Here is a 17,633-nt window from a genome sequence, read left to right as displayed (position 1 = left end):
CTTTGTAGGACGCTGAGCCCCTAAGAGTGTTTGTGGTCACGATTCTAGGAGACTCTTGTTCAAATTCCCCTGAAAACCCACTCAAATGTTCGCCATCCATTTAATAGTCTGTCCTGTAACAGTCAGGAAAAATTTTTTCAATTCTGACCATTAATTGTTCTAAAAAATTCTCCATGATCCGTGTGCCCCACGCTCAGAGAAATCTTGCCCACCGTGCTGAATGGATCGTGTCACGCTTGCGAGATTCTTGTGAGAAGTCTTTGCCCCCGAATGGTGCCAGGAGTTGCCCGTCCCCTCCCCACATGGCACAGTCCGCCCCGGCGCCGCTTCAAGTGCCAACGTTGGCGCACCTCCCGCTTTATCCAGATCCTGCCTGTGGGCAACCGCCTGTGTCCACTCCTGAGACAGGGTTCGGGTTGCTTGGACACGCAATGAAGGAATAAATGCACAAGCAAAGATCCTCCAAAGACACAGAACTTGAAAGCTGTGTACCATCTGAAGGCTGTGTAATCAGGGGGGCTGAAAAAAAATATTTAACTGGGCACTGACCAGTCAGAATGGATGAGGCCCTGAGGCTAGAGCAGGATCAGGCTGGGCCGGGTGTGGAAGGTCTGGGGGCTCAGGCAGAGGCTGTGTTTCCACTGTTTGAATCACCAGTCCAGCTGAGTGCCAACTGTGACTGTGTCAGTGTTTTGAATAGAAAATAAAGAGATCGTAGAACAGCCCTCTGGTCATTACCTAAGCCTCTTGATAGCCCCCAAATGTCCACTCCATTCCAAACTGCTTGAAGACTCAAAAATAAAGCCCGCCCTGACATGATGCAGGACACACATCTCGGCTGTGCTTCTGCCAATCACGAGGAACCATCGGCAAACCCAACACGGGGGATATTATACAAAATAACGGAGATAGCTTCCAAAATGTCAAGGTCATGAACGGCAAGGAAAGACTGGGGAAATGTCACAGATTGGAGGAGACTAAGGAGCCAGGACGACTAAATGCAAAGTGTGGTCCTGGATTGGATCCTGGACCAAGAAAATGACAGGAGAGGAAAAAATGGGGAAATTCAAATAAATTCTCTAAGTTAGTTAATAATGTCATATCCATGTTAATTTCTTGAATTTGATCATTGGACTGTGGTTATGAAGAAGAGTGTCCTTATTCATAGAAGACACATGCCTAAGTATTTATGGATAAACAAGCATCCTGTCTCTAACCTACTCTCAAATGATTCAGCCAAAATCTATCTTATCTATCTATCTATCTATCTATCTATCTATCTAGCAGAGATGTGGTCAAGTTGTTAAATTTAGGTGAAGGGTAGGCAGGAGTTCATTTTACCATCCCTGTAACTTGTAGGTCTAAAATATTTAATATAAAGCATTGAAAATTAACATAACAAAACTAAGAAATGAGAAAAACAAATGAGACAGGGACCAGAGAAGGAGAGTCCCTGAGTTTTGACGGAGGTCTGCACAGTATCACAGGTCAGCCCTCTGCCTCCAGTGATGGTGCCTCGGTCTCTCCATCTGTGACTTAGGTTGTGGGCTTCCCTAGTCTGTGCAGGCATGACTGCATATCTGCCCGAGGCCCTGGACACAGAGAGGGGCACCAGACGAGTTCCCAATGACTGAGACTTCCTGAGGGCCTGGCCGGTGCTCCAAGTTTGCTAGTGAATGTTCCCAACCACTCGAAGAGATAAATCCTGTTTCAATCCAACAGTGACTATTGAGCATCTATTGTGTGTCTGAGAGCACTGTTCTGGGTGCTGTGTGTACAGCAGCAAACACAACCAAGTCCCAGTCTTCCTTCTCATGGGACAAGATTGACACCAAACAAATGAGATACAATGTCAGGTTGGGATAAAGGGTGTGTGTAAACAGAGTGAGGGGATGGAGCCTGATGGGGATGCAGTATTATAACCGAGGACTCTCTGAAGAGGTGACATATGAGCTGAGACTTGGAGGTGAGAAAAAGCCATGCTGACATCTAAGGAAGAGGGTACCAGGCAGAAGGAACTGCAGGTGCAAAGGCCCTGGGGCAGGAATGACCTTGGCCTGTACAAAGCACAGCAAGGCCAGTGCCAATGGCTTGGCAGTAGAGACAGCTGGGGCAGGTGAGCTGGGGCCAGAGCTTGCAGGAATGATTTTGTTTATTCTGAGTGAGAAGGGAAGCCCTTGGAGGGTTGTAAGCAGAGGAGTAACACAAGCTGTTTTACACGTGTGACTCAGAGAGAGAAGCCCCCAGTGAACGAGTGGACTCATTGTAAGGGCAGTGAGTGTGACTTCAGCCCTGCCTCCTCTCTTGGGGTTTCCTGTAGCTGGGTGGTGGTGGGGAGAGGCTCCAGCTGCTCCCAGGTGACCTGCCCCAGAAGAGAAGGACATCGCCAAAGCAATTATCTTATCAGATCTACCCACACTTGCCCCTGGAGACACGTCCACCCTGTGAGGCCCAAGCATGAGAATATCAAGGACCTGCCATTCCACCAGGCCAGCCCCTCACAGTTGCCCATGGAGATCCCTGCTTGGAGGGGTTTCGAGGGGGTTCCCAGACCTCAAACCTGGCACTAAGCACCAAGTTCAAAAAGTCCTTTCCCCACTTTGCACCGTGGTTTCCCCACCTGGGCAGGTTGGGGTGGGGACAGGGGAATGATTGAGGGCTGTGATGGCTGTAGCCGGAGTGTGGCATGCCTCAGGGGTCCTCTGAGCCTCAGTTTCCCCCTCTGCACAATGGGAATAATAGTTTCTTGCAAGGACCCATGAGGTCACATATGTGTAGCACCTGGCACATGTTTGGCACTGCTGCTGTGAAGTGTGAGTGTTTTCATTGGCGGTACCATATGAGAGCCAGGCTCCGGGGTCAAACCTGGGCTGGAATCCTGTCCCTGATACTTAGTCATCGCAACCTTAGGCAAAGTCCTTGACCTCTCTGTGCCTCAGTTTCCCCATCTGTACAATGGGGGCTAACAAGAGAACATAACTTTGCAGGGCTGTTGTGAGGAGCTAAGGACGCATTCAAGCAAAGCACACAGGGCAGACCCAGCACTGAGCAAGTGCCCCCTGAATGACAGCTATTACAGCGCGGCAGTGAGCACCCTCCCCCCACCCCTCCCCCAGGGGTCTGGCGCCTGCTGTTAGGCTTAAAAGAGGACACTCTGCAGCCAATCTGCCTGGTTCTGAGTCCTGCCTCTCACATCCTAGCTTGGGGACATGGGCAAGTGACTTCACCCCTCTGTGCCTCAGTCTCCCCATCTGTAAGGGGCGTGGGTAAGAATGGCACTCACCTCAAAGGGTAGTTGTGAGGTTAAATAAATTAATATGTGGAAGCCCTTAGCACAGTGCCAGGCACATAATGAGCACCATATGTTTGCTATTCCTCTTGTTAGTACAGTTATTCCCAGTGGTTCCCTGATCTCAGTGACAGGTTGCGATGGGGTCCGGGCAGGTAGAGCAGCCCAGTAGGGAATGCCCAAGCTGCCCAGGCCTGGAGGTCACCTCAAGGAGCCCCGTGATCAGCTGTAATCAGGTCCGCCCTGCTCCACCTCCTCCCTCCCTGGGTATATCAGGGCTGGTCCAGATCCCAGGTTCCGTCTCCGGCAAAGGAGGGTGGCTGCACCGGGCACCATGGGGAAGGCAGTGAGTAGGGTCAGGGGTCGGGGGGTGGAGGTTGGAGGCAGGGGTTCCAGAGGGACCTGATGCCTTCCCCGTCTCCCAACCCCCAGGAGAATTACGAGCTGTACCAGGTAGAGCTGGGTCCTGGTCCCAGCGGGGACATGGCAGCCAAGATGAGCAAGAAGAAGGCGGGCAGTGGAGGGGGCAAGAGGAAGGAGAAGCTGGAGAACATGAAGAAGGAGATGGAGATTGTGAGCAGGGGCCCCAGGGGGCCTGGTGGGGTGGGGGGCTGGGTGGGGCTGGGCAAGGGCAGGGGTGGGGGCCCTCGAGACGGACAGTGAGTGTTGTGCCTCCTCCGTGCAGAACGACCACCAGCTGTCAGTGCCCGAGCTGGAACAGAAGTACCAGACCAGTGCGACCAAGGTGAGCTGGGGCAGAGGGAGGGGTGGGTAGAGGGAAGAGGAGCCGGGGGTGGGGGGCGCGGGGGGGAGGGAGAGAGAGAGAGAGAGAGAGGGAGGGAGAGAGAAATGCATTAGAAAGGGCCAAACAGACCAAACAGAGAGAGAAGGTAAGAGAAGCAGATAAAAAGAGACAGAAGAGAGACAGAGACAGCAGGAAGAAAGACACCGAGAGAAAGGTGGGAGAGAAGAGAGAGACACAAAGAAGGGATGGGGACAGGGGCGGGAACAAAGATGGAGAAAGAAAGGAAGAGGCGCAAGGCAAGCGGGGGTGGGGGGGTGGGCAGGGAAGGAGAGCTCTCACTGATGAGAGGAGAGTCCTTAGTGACCACCAAGACCCCACTCCTCCCGCCCCCAGGGCCTGTCTGCCAGCCTGGCTGCTGAGCTGCTGCTGCGGGACGGGCCCAACGCCTTGAGGCCGCCGCGGGGCACCCCCGAGTACGTCAAGTTCGCCCGGCAGCTGGCGGGCGGTCTGCAGTGCCTCATGTGGGTGGCCGCTGCCATCTGCCTCATTGCCTTTGCCATCCAGGCCAGCGAGGGTGACCTCACCACGGACGACAATGTGAGTGGAGGGTGCTGGGGCCAGACATGGGACACAGGGACCTGGGGGACAGAGGACATTGAGCATGGGACTCAGGACACGAATGACATATGATGGGGATATAGAGAGATGGAAAACATCTCTAAGACATGGGTCATGGGGGCCGAAGGACATTGGGATATGAGACAGACCCAAGGACATAGGTCACAGGGGACGCAGGGGAGAGTGTGTCACAGAGATGGAGGACATAGGCAGGGATACAAAGGCATAGACATGCAACACTTAAGATATGGGACTTGGGAAACAGAGGGCATGGGACAGACCAAGGACAGAGGGCACAGGGGACACTGGGACTCACACATGGGGACACAAGGGCATGGGGACACAAGAGACACAAGACTCAGGACTCAGTGCATGGAGAGACATAAGATATTAGACATGGGAGCACAGAGACATAGAGAATACTGAGATGTAGGACAAGAGGACATTGGATATATGACCGGGGTCAGGACAAGGGACATGGGGATGTAGGGACAGAGGCTTGAAAAGTCTTAGGACATGTGACACAGGATGGGGACTCAAGAGTACATAGACATGGGGAGACATCGGACATAGGCACCTGGAATTTGAGACATGGGACACTGGTCATGGAGGACACAGAAAACGAAGCATGAGATCTGCAGCACCCGTGGAAATGGGGACGTGAGGGCACAGGAACTGTTGGACATAGGGGACACAGAGGATGGCACACAGATGATGAAAACACAGAATATGAACCTTGGAACACAGGGAATTTAGGACACGGGAACATGGGACAGAGGACTGTGGGGAACGCAAGACTTGGGGTCACAGGAAAATGGAACACATACCACCAAGGTGCACGGTGACACGGGGTACGAGTCATAGGGCACGGGGCCACAGAGCCAGAGGAAATGGGATGTATGGACACAGGGACATAAGACACAGAGAATACAGGGCAGTTGCATGCGGGATATGAAGAGCATGGGGACAGGGACACAGGTCACAGGAAACAGGGCCTGAGGCTTCCTAGTAGAGTGGGGGAAAACCACGGAGGTGACCTTGGAGGAAAACTACCGGGGCACCAGAGAGCAGGCAGGTGGCCTCAGGCAGGGAGCTTCCAGCCCCGAGTCATAACCCAGCCCCTCTCCACCTCCGCCAGCTGTACCTGGCACTAGCCCTCATTGCCGTGGTTGTGGTCACTGGCTGCTTCGGCTACTATCAGGAGTTTAAGAGCACCAACATCATTGCCAGCTTCAAGAACCTTGTGCCCCAGGTGGGTCCCCAGCCCCTGGCCACTTGAGGTTCCAAGTCTCCACATGGGTGCTGGCAGTCTCCTGGCATCTCTCTGTGGCCCCTCCCGTCAGGCCCAGCCCACCCTTCATCCCTGGCCTCCATCTCTCCACACAGGTCCTCACCTCTCCCCACTTTTCACCTCCCCGCCTCCCCACCGCATGCAGCAACTTCTACCCCCATTCCCTACCCCGCTCGACTCTGGTGCTCTTGACCCACAGCAAGCAACGGTGATCCGAGATGGGGACAAGTTCCAGATCAACGCAGATCAGCTGGTGGTGGGCGACCTGGTGGAGATGAAAGGCGGGGATCGAGTGCCAGCCGACATCCGCATCCTGCAGGCCCAGGGCTGCAAGGTGGACAACTCCTCGCTGACTGGAGAGTCTGAGCCGCAGACCCGCTCGCCCGAGTGCACGCACGAGAGCCCCCTGGAGACCCGCAACATCGCCTTCTTCTCCACCATGTGCCTTGAGGGTCCGTGAGGTCCCCCCCACCCGCCCAGCTGACCACGCTGCCTCCACTGCCCCCTTCTGCTTCCTTCTGAGACACACTGCCTCTCTACGTCGCATGACCGCCAACTCTTCGGGTCACACTGCCTCTCTAGCTCCCACTATTGCCGCCCCCTTCCCAGGTCACGCTGCCCCCGCTGCCTTCCACGACTGCCCCTCCTTTGGTTCACGCCACTGTGCGCGCCCCCAGTGCTGCCCACCCGGCGCTGAGTCACCCTCTTGGCCCCACTGCAGGCACCGCGCAGGGCCTGGTGGTGAGCACCGGCGACCGCACCATCATCGGGCGCATCGCATCACTGGCCTCGGGAGTAGAAAATGAGAAGACACCCATCGCTATCGAAATCGAACATTTTGTGGACATCATCGCAGGCCTGGCCATCCTCTTTGGTGCCACATTTTTCATAGTGGCCATGTGCATTGGCTACACCTTCCTGCGGGCCATGGTCTTCTTCATGGCCATTGTGGTAGCCTATGTGCCTGAGGGGCTGCTGGCCACTGTCACGGTGAGTTGGGGAAGCAGAAGAGCGGTGCAGTGAGCTGAGAGGCCTGTCCATCTGTCTGTTCGTTCATCCGGGCTTCCCTCCATCCTCTCCCTATCTGTCCATCTATCCATTTTGCTCCCATCCACCCACCCACCTTCCTGTCATCCATCCTCCTCCATCCATCCTCCCCCACCCATCCTCCCCGCCCCCCATCCCCACCTCTCCACTTATCCCACCCATTCAGGAAACACCCACCGGGGCTACTCTGGGCCATGTCCTGTGCCACACACTGAGGACTCAGAGATGAAGAGGCAGGGGCTTTGACAAGAGGAGGCTGAGGTCCAGTGTTGAAGGCTGTGGGCAGCCTTCAAGAGTCAGCACTCAGTCCAGGGCCAGCCCAAGAGGAGGCTCAGGGAATGTTAGTTTTCTCATTCTGATTGTGCTGATAAGAGAAATTATAGAATCTCAGCTAGGGCAGCTTAGAGCAGGGCCTGGCTATGTATATCTGGTGGACAGATTGGGGAGGCATCCCAAGTGGAAAGCACAGGCTGGACAAAAGCTTGGAGGCAAGAAAAAGCCTACTCTGCAGGGGGATGCTGCACACGCAGTACTGTGGCTAGGGTAAAGGATCCCCAGTGCCGAGAGAGGAGGGAAGTGGGACTGGGAGCCAGGCTTGGTCCCCACGCCTGCATTTCTCACCCTTCCCCCAGGTCTGCCTGTCCCTGACAGCCAAGCGGCTGGCCAGCAAGAACTGTGTAGTCAAGAACTTGGAAGCAGTGGAGACACTGGGCTCCACGTCAGTGATCTGCTCTGACAAGACGGGGACCCTCACTCAGAACCGCATGACTGTGTCCCATCTGTGGTTCGACAACCACATCCACTCGGCTGACACTACAGAAGACCAGTCAGGTGTGGGGGTGGGAGGAGACAGCAGCTGGGCAGGATCTGGTAGATGGTGGAGACCTAGGCGGGAGCTCTGAGGTTACTGAAGGGAGCCTGGGGAGGGCTTTGCGTTAATGGAGAGGGGGCTCCATCCGATCAGGCGAAGGGCTGCGTCCTGGGTCTAGGGAGGGGGCTAAGCTGCAAGTCTGTGAAGGGGCTTGGTACTTATTGGGTCTCATAGACTGGATACTGAGTCTGGAGAGAAAGCTCCGTCCCGGGGTATGAGGAGGTGTTTGGGTCCCACCCAGGTCTGGGGCGGGGATCCAGTCCTGATTGCGGGGGGCGGGGCTCGGTTCTGGTATGGGAGAGCTCCTTCGCGGCCCCAGCCTGGATGCCTGACCTCCAGGGCAGACGTTTGACCAGTCCTCGGAGACCTGGCGGGCGTTGTGCCGCGTGCTCACCCTGTGTAACCGTGCTGCCTTCAAGTCGGGCCAGGACGCAGTGCCCGTGCCCAAGGTGAGAGCCGGGGCGCTCGGGGGAGGGGATCCCGGGAGCCTCCTGGTGCAGCCGGGAGCGCTCCTGACACCGGCCTGCGTTCCCAGCGCATCGTGATCGGGGACGCGTCGGAGACTGCGCTGCTCAAGTTCTCGGAGCTGACGCTGGGCAATGCCATGGGCTACCGCGAGCGCTTCCCCAAAGTCTGCGAGATCCCCTTCAACTCCACCAACAAGTTCCAGGTGTGCACCAGCCGCGGCCGGCCCCGCCCACGGTCCAGTCCCGCCCACAACAAGCCCTGCCCACTGCAGTCCCCACCCACATTCAGGACCGGCCTGCGGCTGGGCTTTACTCTCAGTCCCCTCCCTCTCCACAGCCAAACCCCACCCACATCTCCCGTCCCGCCCACAGCCAAACCGACCGAGGGCCCGGGCGCTCCGCCCGCTCTCAGCTGTCAGGCCCTCGGTGGGGAGAAGCTCCTAATCCAAATCCCGCCCCAGTCCAACTCCGACTCAAATTCTGCCCGTTCCCCAAGCCCAGTCCCCTAACTGGGCCCCTGGGTCCGCCCCAACCATCAGCCTCTACCAAGGACCTGCCCACCAAGCAAGCCCCTCACCCTCGGTCCCAGCCTGACCTTCCCAGGGCTATTGCGGCAGCGCTTGGGCGCTGTCAGCCCCGCCGTTCCCCAAGCCCCGCCCCTCCCTCTTGACCTCGCCCACAACACCGCCTCCTCCTCCGCCCACAGTTGTCCATCCACACCCTGGAGGACCCGCGCGACCCGAGGCACGTGCTTGTAATGAAGGGGGCCCCCGAGCGCGTGCTGGAGCGCTGTAGCTCCATCCTCATCAAGGGCCAGGAGCTGCCGCTGGATGAGCAATGGCGCGAGGCCTTCCAGACTGCCTACCTCAGCCTGGGAGGCCTGGGCGAACGCGTCCTGGGTGAGACCCCCAAGCCGGGGTAGAGGTTAAACCCGCGTGCGAGGAGGCGCTAGCACGGAGCCTGCCCGACCTTCCCGGCCCAGCCCTGACCCTGACCTTTCCCATCATTGCTTGACAGCTGACCTGCCCCAGTCTACACACTCAACTTTGACTTTCCCTATCTCAGCCCTGAACCCTGTCCTCAATGCCTACGTTGACCCAGCCTCTCCCAACCTGTTCTCACCTGGGTCTTACCTATCCTGACCCAACCTGTGATCCCTTGATTTTCCCCAGCTCTTGCCCCAGCTGATGACCTGCCCTTGATTTCTTTCACCTCTGCCTTTCAGCATCCTCCTCTTGACCCTTTGACCTCCCCCCGCCCCCGCCAATTTTTGTCTCGACTCCTTAAACTTCCCTAACCCCTGCCTCAACTCCGGAAGGCACAAACCTGTGGTCCAATTTCTGGATGTTCCACTTTACTTGGTGTGTGACCTCTGGCAAGAAATGTCCCTTCTCTAAACCTGTTTCATCATTTGCAAGATGAGGATGGTAGTAGCCTCACAGAGCGGTTGTGGGGATGGATTCAGATACAGTTGTCCCTCAGTATCTATGGGAATTGGTTCCAGGACACCCACCACACTCCCCCACACCCTTACCCGACAGATACCAAAATCTGCAGATGTTCAAATCCCTTATGTAAAATGGTGGAGTATTTGCATGTAACCTATGCACTTTCTTCCATATACTTAAAATCGTCTCTAGATTACTTATAATGGCTAATACAATGTAAATGCTATGTAAGTAGCTGTCAGTGTGTGGCAAATTCAAGTTTTACTTTTTGGAATATTCTGGAATTTTTTCCGGAATATTTTTGATCCACAGTTGGTTAAGTCTGCGGATGTGGAACCTGTGAATACAGAGGGTTAACTGTAATGTGAATGAAGGATTCAGCACAGGGTCAGGCATCCATAGGTGCTTGGTGCAAGGCACCTGGTTATTTTACTCATCACCTGGCCTTGCTATGAAAGGGTTCACCCAGGACTCCTCTCTGGCTTCCCTGTTTTCTGGTCAGGCTTCTGCCAGCTCTACCTGAGTGAGAAGGACTACCCGCATGGCTATGCCTTCGACGTGGAGGACATGAACTTTCCAACCAGTGGCCTGTGCTTTGCGGGACTCGTATCCATGATAGACCCACCCCGGGCCACCGTTCCTGATGCTGTGCTCAAGTGCCGCACAGCAGGCATCCGGGTATGCCCCTGGGGAGAGGACCAGGCAGGGGTGAGAACAGAGGATGACAGTATTTGGGGATGAGGGACCCTGTGACAGAAACCCACCCCAAAATGGCTTGAACCACAAAGGAATATATTGGTTCAAGAACTGAAAAGTTCTGGGGAATGAAGCTTCAGATATAGCTGGATCCAGGAGTTCAATGTCTTTAGGAACTTGCCTTTCTCCACGTCTCAGCTCTGCTTTTCTCTCTGCTGGCTTTATTCTCAAGCAGTTCTCCATTGTGGTGGACAAAGATGACCACCCTCCAGCAGCTCCAACTAACATCCCACCTGTTTAGCCACCCCACCAAAAAAAGAATGCCTCTCTGACAGTTGTACCAGATTGGGTCACATGTTCATCCCTGAACCAATCACTGTAGCTGGGGCTGGGGGATGTCCACTGGGGAGGACAGGGAGAGTGGGTTAATCTGAAGGGTCTGCTGGTTCCCCTTACAGGTGATCATGGTGACAGGTGACCACCCCATCACAGCCAAGGCCATTGCAGCCAGTGTGGGCATCATCTCGGAAGGCAGTGAGACAGTGGAGGACATCGCTTCCCGCCTCCGTGTGCCCGTGGACCAGGTTAACCGGAAGTAAGCCCCCTTCAGCCTTCCTTGTGGTTCTTCCCACACCCAACACAGACTGAGGCCCCAGCGATGCCCTCCCACCTCCCTCTCTAGGGATGCCCGCGCCTGTGTGATCAACGGCATGCAGCTGAAGGACATGGACCCATCAGAGCTGGTCGAGGCACTGCGTACCCACCCTGAGATGGTGTTTGCTCGTACCAGCCCCCAGCAGAAGCTGGTGATTGTGGAGAGCTGCCAGCGACTGGTGCGACCCTGCTGATGAAGGCAGGCAGGTGGGCTTGGCTGGCCCTGGGCTGCCCTCTCACTGACCAACCTCCCACCTGTACCCACTGCCTGCAGGGTGCAATCGTGGCTGTGACGGGGGATGGTGTGAATGACTCCCCAGCCCTGAAGAAGGCAGACATTGGCGTGGCCATGGGCATTGCCGGCTCGGATGCTGCTAAAAATGCAGCCGACATGATCCTGCTGGATGACAACTTTGCCTCCATTGTGACAGGCGTGGAGCAGGGTCTGAGCTGGGTCAGAGATGGGGGCAGGCAGTGTGGGCACAGGAGGAAATGGGCTCTGAGGAGACTGAGGTGCCTGCTGTACTCCCACAGGCCGACTGATCTTTGACAACCTGAAAAAGTCCATCGCCTACACACTGACCAAGAACATCCCTGAACTGACGCCGTACCTTATTTACATCACCGTCAGCGTGCCCCTGCCCCTCGGGTGCATCACCATCCTCTTCATAGAACTCTGTACCGACATCGTGAGTCTACGGCCCCAGTGCCCCCCACCCACACAGTGCCCAGAGACATATGCCCACAGACAGGTGTGATGGACAGAGACCACCACGGAAAGTCTTGGACTCAGTGATACAGATGTGTGTATACCAGACAGCCAGATGTGGACACACAGGCAGGCAGGAAGGTAGCCACGGACAGAATTACAGGTGGGGACACATAGGTGGACACTCAGATAGGCATGGACAGATTCATGGACACACATGGACTCAGATATGGACACTCAGACAAACAGAGATTTTACAGACACGGATATCTGGCCAAACTTGGATCACAGACATCCCTCAACAGACATGGACAGATAAACAGCATCAGATAGACTCCAAGGCAGACAGACAGAAAAGAGCCTCAGATCCAGCCACGAATGCAGCCAGATGCATGACCATGTCACATCTTTATTCAACAGCACTTACATAATGTCTGCTCTGGGCCAGACACACATTAATTACTTAATTTTGTCCTCATAACTACTCTATGAGATGAGCTTTATTTCTTTATCATACCCATTTTACTGATGAGCTAATTGAGGCTTAGACAGCTTGAGCGGCTTGCCCCAGGTCACACAGCTAATAAGTGGCACAGCAGGGATTCAAGCCCAGGTATTCGGGTACCCCAGCACCTCTGCCCTCAGTCAGTACAATCTGCTGCCACTCTGTGTCCACAAACAGATGGGGTGGGAACAGGGAGGAGGACACATGTACGCAGACAGACAGAAGAGATGCAGAGATAGAGAGTGACAAAGAGAGATATAGAGACAGGAACACAGACAAAAAAGCAGAGATACAGTCACAGAGAAAGAGACTGGAGATGGGGACAAAGAAATGAAGAAAGTAAGGGACAGAAAGAGAGAAAGAGCGCGCAACAGGGAAACAGGCCAAGACCAGAGGACCCCAGAGAAGAAACAGACAGAGAGGAGGAGGACGGGGAGGAGGGGGGCAGAGAAAGGCAGAGACAGAGAACACCCAATAGCAGAGATAACGCAGATGCTCTGATGGAGACGGACACCAAGACAGATGGGCACACACACGTGGGCTGGATATGCCGACATTCCTGACAAAGGCCAGCTGGACCCAGGCTGTCCAGGCAGGTGTGGCTGTGTGGTCACCGTGGGTCCTGCCTCCTAACCTCACTTCTGTCCCTGCCCACTGCAGCGGGGAGGGGGGCTCCAGAGAGTCAGGGACAGGGGCCCAGGCGAGCCATCAACCCCAGTTCCTTCCACTCCTGGCCAGTTCCCCTCTGTGTCCCTGGCGTACGAGAAGGCCGAGAGTGACATCATGCACCTGCGTCCACGGAACCCGAAGCGTGACCGATTGGTCAACGAGCCCCTGGCTGCCTACTCGTACTTCCAGATCGGTGCGCGCCCCGGGGCGGGGGGCGGGGCACGGGCTCCCCTGCAGGGCTGCTTGCCTGCCGTGGAGTCTCTAACGGGGGCTCTGCCTTGTTCTGGATCTTGGTGTCTGCATTTGATCCTGGGTCTCTGTCATTCTCTGAGTCCTTGCCTGCACACAGTGGTCTCTATGGTCCCCAGTGTCCCTTCTCTGTCCCAGGCCTCATTCTCCATGACCCTGTCTCTGGGTCACTGCCTCCTGTCTTTTTTGGGTTCTCTGGGTGTGTCTCTGTTCCTGCCTCTCTCTGTGTCCTCTCTCTTGTGTCCCTGTCGATCTCTCTTGGAGTCCTTGTCTCTGTGTCCATCTCTCTGTGTCTGTCACTGTGCTCTTGTCTGTCTCCATGCCACTGTTCTGTGTTCCTGTCTCTGTGTGTGTGTCCCTGACCCTGTCTCTCTGTGTCTCCATCTCTGTCTCCCTGTGCCTCCTTGCCTCTCTCCCAGGTGCCATCCAGTCATTTGCTGGCTTCACTGACTACTTCACAGCCATGGCCCAGGAGGGCTGGTTCCCTTTGCTGTGTGTGGGGCTCCGGCCATACTGGGAGGACCACCACCTACAAGATCTGCAGGACAGCTATGGCCAGGAGTGGGTGAGCCCCTGCCCCATCCCATGAGTCCCGTGACTCATGGGATGCGACCTACCTTGCGTGTGGCCCACACTCATTCCTCCACGTGTGACTGAGCTCAGCCAGACACTCCCAGACACCCAGGCTCTCTGCCAGTTCTGGGGTGAGGGGCCTTTCCCACTACTGTCCTGAGCTCCGAACTCCTGGTTCTGATGACCCCAGCTGCAGATGGGTCCTCTCTCTGCCCTGACAGCAACACATCGTCTCAGGTGCGGAGCCAGTACCACGCCCCACCACCCCCCATTCTGTTATTTTCCCTGCAGCATCACTTACACAGAGTATTTGCATGTGCGGCTGACTTGAGTGAAAGTCTGGAGCACAGAGAGGCTAGATCTGGCTAGCAGGTGTGTTTAGTTTGCCCTATAGAGCGACAGATCAGGATATTCCCCTTAAACATTTACTGTCATGGTTAAGAATATAGATCTTAGAGCCAAACTGCTTGGATTCATTGTCTGCCACTGCTCCTCACAGCTGTGTGACCCTGGGCAAGGTATTCTGCCTCTCTGTGCCTCAGTTTGCCCACCTCTAAAGTGGAGAGCATACTAATATGCTGATATTGTCTCAGTGATTTTCACCGCAGTGATGTTCACAGTGTGGGCCCCAGACCAGCAGCAACAGCATCACCTGGAAACTTGTCTGAAATGTAGATTCTCAGTTTCCCCCTCAGACCTCTGGGATCAGAAACTCTGGGGGTGGGGCTTGTGTTTTAACCGGTTCTTCTGGGGATTCTGATGTATGTTGAAGTTTGAATACCACCAATCCACCTCTTAGGATTATTAGGAGGATTAAATGAGATAATACATGTGAAACATTTGGGACCTGGAGCATAGTAAGTGTTCCTTACACAATTAACTGATATGTATAAACATAGTTATATTGAAGAAGTGGACTGAATAGTGGCTACCCTCTTTGAAAGGGCATGTGTCGTGTTCCTCAAAGGCCCACCTGGCCCACTTTGGTCACTTTTGCCATCTGCCCGGGTCCTGGAGTCACTGGACTTTGAAAATCCTGCCTCAGGATTCGAATTCCCTTTTCCCAGGTGCCTCCTTTCGGGTGCCCAGGACATTCTACATCACTCTTTTCATTATGAAAGCAACTGGCCTGGCCTACCGCTTGCCCAGGCACTGACGGCCAAGCTGCACTAGACCAGGTTTCTAGGCCCCGCACTCTGGGGCCCTGCAAACATGGCAGATCCTGCATCTCTCCTCTACCCCCACCCCAGCCTCCGACTCAAGGGAAGGCGCATTTAGGGGTTCGTGGCCCGGCTGCCTGCAGAGGCTCTCCGCCTGGGTTCAGGCTGCTTGTGTTCTCTCCTGGCCCACAGACGTTCGGGCAGCGCCTGTACCAGCAGTACACCTGTTACACCGTGTTCTTCATCAGCATCGAGATGTGCCAGATTGCCGACGTCCTCATCCGCAAGACACGCCGCCTCTCTGCCTTCCAGCAGGGCTTCTTCAGGTGTCCCCAGCCCCGCCCACACCCTGCCCTCCGAGCCCTGGTTGCACTCCCAGCAGGTCCTGACCAGGGCTTACTGCAGCCAGCAAACCCCAGCACTGGATGTGCCGATGTGCTGGTGCAGGTGCTAACGTGCCTTATCAGTAGCTGGCCAGTAGCTCCCACCTCATGCCTCTCAACTGGCCCGTCTATGTTTCATCAGCTAACGGGGTGATGCTGACAGGGCTGGTGTCCACTGCTGGAGAGGTGCGGGCCATGCCAGTGTTCGATGATCTCCCTGCTGCTGCTATCTGACCCAGTACCCTGATTTCCAGCCGGTCCCCAACTCCTCACGGCCTCTCTTTGTCCTGTGTCCGCCAGTCTGAGCCTCTTCCATCCTGCCCCACCTGCAGGAACAGGATCCTGGTGATCGCCATCGTGTTCCAGGTCTGCATCGGCTGCTTCCTGTGCTACTGCCCCGGAATGCCCAACATCTTCAACTTCATGCCCATTCGGTGAGGGGTTGTGAGCTGCATTGGGGTGGGCCTGCAGGACACAGACCTGGGGATAGCCTTTACCTTGCCATCTCGCCTGTGCCTTCAGGTACCAGTGGTGGCTGGTCCCCATGCCCTTTGGCCTCCTCATCTTCGTCTATGATGAGATCCGGAAACTTGGAGTTCGCTGTTGCCCAGGGAGTGAGTGTGGAGACTGGGGACCTGGGGATGGAGGGCTGAAACTTTCTCAGAGCAGCGGCCCTGACCTTTGATTTCCAATACTTGACCTCCAAGCCCTTGACCCTCCATATCAAACCACCACTGAGCTATAACCTCTGAGCCCCTGGCTCCCCCCCACCCCAGCCCTGCCCCGAATTCCCCCAGCGCTGAGTCTCCTTTCTCTCTGTCTCCCAGGCTGGTGGGACCAGGAACTCTACTATTAGAAGGACCGCTGCCTTCAAGCCATCCTCGAATCCACCACAGTAGGGGTGGGGGTGGGGGACACATGGGACCCTCCGGACAGCCACCAAAACATCTGAGCAGTCAAGAGTCCCAGCCCCACCTGCGTCTGCTCTTGTAGCCCACGGCAACTCAACCTTGGGGAGACCCTCCCCACTCCCCTTCCCCATCCACCCTCCCGGAGGAGCAGTCCCTAGGCCCAGTCCTCTGAGCTGGCCTCAGGGAAGCCCCCTCCTGAATGGTGGGGGGACTTTGAAGGGGAGTGGGAACTAGCAGCTCTGTCCTTAGGACTCCAGGCCAGCAAGAGGGCTGCTTGGGGGGTCTTCTTTAAAAACACACTCATGTCTGCACGATAGTAATAAACCAGCTCACGTCCACTGTGTTTTTATTCAGTGCTGGGCATCGTCTTATTGTTTTATTCATGAGCCCCTTTGATCTCCCACAGTCCTACAACTTAGGGGCTCTTTGTTCCTGGCTGTATCTCCAGTTTCTAGAACACAGCCTGGCACATAGTAGGTACTCAGTAAACGCTGCTTGGGGGAATGAATTCCCATCTCTTTGCCTAGGGTTACAGCATTTCTAGGCGAGCTGGATGTGACCACGGGCACTCTCCAGAGTGGTGCCTTTAACTGCTCCACTAGCTGAACACCACCTCTGGGCTGTCCTTTCTCAGCACCCACTCTCCCTCTCTGGTCAGAATCCTTTCCACCTCAAGCATCCCCTTCCCCCTTCACAGGAGTTTCCTCTCTGATTCCACTTTTGCCTTTGCAGCTGCAATGGGCGCCCTATCACTGGTTAGTCCCAACCAACTCCTGGAGGTTACATCACAGGTCCCCTCCTCACACCCCTCACCTGAAGTTAGCCCTCCAACTCCCCTGCTGGAGACTCCCCTGTCCACAGCCCCCCCCACCCACCCACCTTTGCCACTGCTTTTCCCAGTCCCCTTTCTTGCCTCTCTTCCCCTTTCTTTGACGAGTCTCTCTGGCTGGACCCCAGGCTTCTCCTTCCTCATCGGCACAGTGCCCCCTCCCCCACTGGCCTCAGTTCTGTCTGCAGTGGTGCCCACATCTGTCTCCAGCCTCCCCCGGCATGTTCAAGGGGACCCATACCGGCCTCTGCATCATCCTCCAGACCTGATCCCACCCACTGTCCCGTCACTGCAGCTCCTTCTCCCTGGGAAATGTAATGAGCCCTCGGGGAGCTTACAAATCCCAAACTTGTGTTACCCTGGACTCCTTCATTCTTTCCTTTCTCACTGGTCATCTCCCTACTCCCCCACCCACCCACCCCCACCTGGCCAAATAAACTGGTCACCACTTCTCTACTCTGCTTCTGGCCACTCTCCTCCTACCCCTGCCGGCCCTGCCCTGGTCCAGGCCGGCCTTCT

The 17,633-nt window shown here is 55.7% G+C and overlaps 1 protein-coding gene across 1 annotated transcript; it reads left to right on the top strand.

Annotated features, from left to right (window-relative positions):
- Positions 1-3,620: 3,620 nt before the first annotated feature.
- Positions 3,621-16,573, top strand: ATP4A (ATPase H+/K+ transporting subunit alpha). The gene is made up of 22 exons (XM_057533275.1): positions 3,621-3,635; positions 3,722-3,862; positions 3,975-4,034; positions 4,428-4,631; positions 5,791-5,904; positions 6,143-6,395; positions 6,665-6,933; positions 7,623-7,821; positions 8,201-8,310; positions 8,397-8,531; positions 9,035-9,227; positions 10,279-10,454; positions 10,931-11,067; positions 11,155-11,305; positions 11,401-11,569; positions 11,661-11,815; positions 13,079-13,202; positions 13,678-13,823; positions 15,184-15,317; positions 15,707-15,808; positions 15,897-15,988; positions 16,202-16,573. The coding sequence occupies exons 1-22, from the start codon at positions 3,624-3,626 to the stop codon at positions 16,228-16,230; spliced, it is 3,105 nt and encodes a 1,034-aa protein (XP_057389258.1). The 5' UTR covers positions 3,621-3,623; the 3' UTR covers positions 16,231-16,573.
- Positions 16,574-17,633: the final 1,060 nt, after the last annotated feature.

Source organism: Balaenoptera acutorostrata, chromosome 19, assembly GCF_949987535.1.
Source record: "Balaenoptera acutorostrata chromosome 19, mBalAcu1.1, whole genome shotgun sequence".
Taxonomy (NCBI): Eukaryota; Metazoa; Chordata; class Mammalia; order Artiodactyla; family Balaenopteridae; genus Balaenoptera; species Balaenoptera acutorostrata.
Note: the sequence above shows the minus strand (reverse complement) of the source record. Positions and strands in the feature narration are given on the sequence as shown.